Source organism: Microcebus murinus, chromosome 10 (assembly GCF_040939455.1).
Source record: "Microcebus murinus isolate Inina chromosome 10, M.murinus_Inina_mat1.0, whole genome shotgun sequence".
In the NCBI taxonomy this organism is placed as follows: Eukaryota; Metazoa; Chordata; class Mammalia; order Primates; family Cheirogaleidae; genus Microcebus; species Microcebus murinus.
The window spans coordinates 59,935,159-59,939,426 of NC_134113.1; the positions used below are offsets into that span (position 1 = coordinate 59,935,159).

The 4,268-nt window shown below is 34.1% G+C and overlaps 1 protein-coding gene across 1 annotated transcript; it reads left to right on the forward strand.

Annotated features, from left to right (window-relative positions):
• Positions 1 to 818: 818 nt before the first annotated feature.
• Positions 819 to 1,757, forward strand: LOC105865695 (olfactory receptor 6C2-like). Its single transcript, XM_012754501.1, has one exon. The coding sequence runs from the start codon at positions 819 to 821 to the stop codon at positions 1,755 to 1,757; it is 939 nt and encodes a 312-aa protein (XP_012609955.1).
• The last annotated feature ends 2,511 nt before the right edge of the window (positions 1,758 to 4,268 follow it).

Consider the following 4,268-nt stretch of genomic DNA (forward strand, 5'->3'; position numbering starts at 1 on the left):
AGCTATTTTCTTTCTATTTTTAGTAGAGACAGTCTCGCTTTTGCTCAGGCTGGTCTTGAACTCCTGAGCTCAAATGATCCTCCTGCCTCAGCCTCTCAGAGTACTAGGATTATAGGTGTGAGCCACTGCACCCAACCTATTTCATATATTTTCTATTGCATTTTACAGTAGGAGCATGCAATATTTCATCATACAAATGTGCTTATTTTTTATGTAGGAAAAATGAAAGTTTTTTTTATTGCTCCCAGTGGAACAAAGTATGTCATTAACAAATCAATTCCAAAGGGTAAATTTGGATAGAGTAAATTTTTTAAAAATCATAGAAAATTATGTTATACTTAGACTGTATTATTTAAAGAATCCTTAAGAAAATTCAATTTTTTTTCAAACTACAGGTCATGACTACTTGACTATAAATCAATTTGCTACTTATATTTATTTTTAATTAGATAAAGTAAAATAGAAATCATCAAAGTCTAGGGCATCTAAGGATTACTATTTTTTGAAACTTTTGTTTCAAATATATGTAATTGTATATATGTACATGTACACTGGATTGCAATGTAAAAATATATATCTTACCACACATTGTAGTCAAAAATGTTTGAAAGACGGGTGTCAAACCTATCAAAATTCATATCAGCAGAGCTGAGAGCATGAATTATTTTAAAATAGTTATTATAGTTTTAAATATACAAGTAAAATACATTGTTTGGCTTTTCTAAACAAAAATACATTGGAAAAAATTTCCCACCTTCTTCTAAGTTCTGATCTCTCTCAGGTTTACATGCAGATTGGGAAGAAGTTGGGACCCAGGAATGAGAAATCATACATCGCTTACCAGATTTATCCTCCTGGGACTGACAGAAGACCCCCAAATGCAAATTCTGATTTTTATATTTCTACTTATTACCTACATGTTAAGTGTAACTGGAAACCTGACCATCATTATCCTCACACTAGTGGATTCCCACCTTAAAACTGCCATGTACTTTTTTCTCCAAAATTTCTCCTTCCTAGAAATCTCATTCACCTCTGCCTGCATTCCTAGATTCTTGTACAGTATATCAACAGGTGACAGAGCCATTACCTATAATGCTTGTGCATGCCAATTATTTTTTACATACGTCTTTGAGATAACAGAATTTTTTCTCCTGGCAACCATGTCCTATGATCGATACATAGCCATCTGCAAGCCCCTGCATTACATGACCATCATGATCCCCAGGGTCTGCAAAAGGCTTGTCTTCTGCTGTTGGATGACTACTTTGTTGATCATGTTCCCACCACTCAGCTTGGGACTAAATCTGGTATTCTGTGACTCTAATGTCATTGACCACTTTGTTTGTGATGCTAATCCTCTCCTGAAGATCTCATGCTCAGACACATGGTTCATAGAGCAGATGATTATTGTCTGCTCTGTGTTGACCTTTATCATGACTCTGGTGTGTGTGGTTTTGTCCTATGTATATATCATCAGAACCATTCTGAGATTGCCCTCTGCCCAGCAAAAGAAAAAGGCCTTTTCTACATGTTCTTCCCATATTATTGTGGTTTCTATCACCTATGGCAGCTGTATCTTTATATATGTCAAACCTTCAGCAAAAGATGAAATGGCCATCAATAAAGGAGTGTCAATACTCACTACTTCCATTTCCCCCATGTTAAACCCATTTATTTACACTCTGAAGAACAAGCAAGTGAAACAAGCCTTTAATGATTTAGTCAAAAGATTTATATTGCTCTCAAAGAACTAGGGAAATGTTGAAGTCAGCAGGTCTTAGCATATTTTCTTAAGTGTCTATCCCATCTTGTGTCTTTTTGATCTAGGTTGAGTTTTACATTCCGTACTGGCCCTCCTAATGTCATCTCTTGCTTCTCCTTATGAAATAACCTCTTTGAGAATGATAATTTTTATTCAGAAAAAAATGAGAAAAGTTATTTCATGAAATCTAAACATAACCTCACCCTCAACTTTGCCTTACCAATGCCCAAAGGATTGGGGGATTTACCATAAAATATTGGCGCAATAGTGTATGTCACTTCTCCAAAACAAACCTACACAAATAAAGAGAGAAATAATATTAAAAAGAATTTTTAAGCAGTAAGAAAGAAAAAAATTTAAATCTCCCAAAATATATTTTAAAACAAGGAATACATTTAATATATTTTAAAACAAGTATAACGATTTGGGATTCTTATTAATGAAGAAACTATAAAATCACCAAGATTTAGTTTGTTGAATTACCCAAATCCAATATAAAAGATATAAAATCTCTTACCAAAAGAGACATGAATTAAATTAAAATGAAGATAGTAATATACTGGTAATTCCTGTTAAATAATCAAAACCTGCATTGAAATTACAAAAAAAAAACAGGGTCAATATGGATATAGTAACTAAAATGTTAAATCTTGAATGTATAGTATTTGAGCTTATCAAACAGACTGTAGCAATCCCAAGGAAACTCATAGGGCTAGAAGTCTGATAAATAAACAACCCGGAGGTGGAGAAAAGAAAAATAGGATATAATATAAACTCTAATATCAATAAAATGATTTACTTTTTTAACATGAAAATGTTAGCCATTTCAAGAGTCCAAAATAGGCACCCAAAAATATTCCTCAAAAGAAATCTGCATTTAATTACTTGTTAAATCCTTCACCAATTTCCACTTCTATCGTCCAATATATTAGACTTCCCTTGATTCTTTTTCTCTTTCTCAGGCCACTGCTCACATCATGGCTCCTGTGAGCAGGAATATCCCCCTCAGTTTTCAACTACCCAACTTCCATCTGTCCTCCATTTTGAGTGGCATTCCCCCAAGGAGTCTTTCTCTGACCTTATCCTACTGCTGCACCACCAACACTATTGCCAACCTGGTCAGGCCAACCCATCCACATTCTTGCCACACACTTGTCTGCCACTATCATGCATGACTTTTACCAGACTGCAATTTTCTGCTGACTTTTTCTTATTCTACTCTAGACAGCAAATATGGAGATTGTCTGTCTTATATGCCAAATTCTAGCACACTTTATGCCTAGTACCTAGATAAATATTAGTTACATAATAATCTTCCAACATGATGATTTTATACTCCTGACAATGCAAAGATGCAAAGTGAGAATTTTTTTATATTTTTTTATTTCAAAATATTAATTAAGGGGGTACGAGTGGTTTTCTTTTTACATGGATATCTTGTATAATACTATATTAAGGCTTTTGGTGTGCCAATCACCAGAATAGTGTTCACTGTACCCAATAGGTAAGTTTTTATCCTATACCCACCATCTGCCTTCCCCCCAACAAAATAAGGATTTTTATGTGGATGTAAAAAATACAAAAGTAACATTTGACATTGATCTATGAACAACAGATAAAAAAGGATATAACTAAAATTAGCTTTCCTGTTCAAATGTATATTTTTAAATTTCTGAGTGAAATGGAATGAAAGTCAAATTTTATTAAGAATTTACAACACTGACAAACCTGAAAATAATCCTACAGGTTATTTTTATAGTTATAATGTACATGTGGAGAAATCAAGTATAGAAGAATGAACTATTTCTAATAAGTGATATAACTAGGACTCAAAACTAGTTTTACTGAATTTAAAAGGATCTTGTTTTCTAGTACATGTAACTGCTTCTCCAGAGGCATCAAGATGACTTCAAGAAACATACAAAAGATGTTCTAGTACTGAAATCAAGCAAGATTTATATTATAAACAATGTACAAAGATAAAAGTAAATGTAATGCATTTACACATTTTTACATTATGAACACACTGTTAATAATAAATGTTATTATAATTATTAATAGACAATACACTAGGCTGGGCGCGGTGGCCCACGCCTGTAATCCTAGCACTCTGGAAGGCTGAGGCGGGCGGATTGCTCGAGGTCAGGAGTTCGAAACCAGCCTGAGCAAGACTGAGACCCTGTCTCTATTATAAATAGAAAGAAATTAATTGGCCAACTAATATATATAGAAAAAATTAGCTGGTAATCGTGGCGCATGCCTGTAGTCCCAGCTACTCGGGAGACTGAGGCAGGAGGATCCCTTGAGCCCAGGAGTTTGAGGTTGCTGTGAACTAGGCTGACGCCACGGCACTCACTCTAGTCTGGGCAACAAAGTGAGACTCCGTCTCAAAAAAAAAAAAAAAAAAATAGACAATACACTATAAAAACTATTACATTAAAGTTTTTTAGATAAGACTAACAGTAGAACATTTCTAAAATTGTAAGGGGAGGACATTCTACCC

What these genes read in the sequence shown, in the direction of transcription:
- LOC105865695 (XM_012754501.1), top strand. Translation starts at nt 819, where the DNA reads ATGAGAAATCATACATCGCTTACCAGATTTATCCTCCTGGGACTGACA.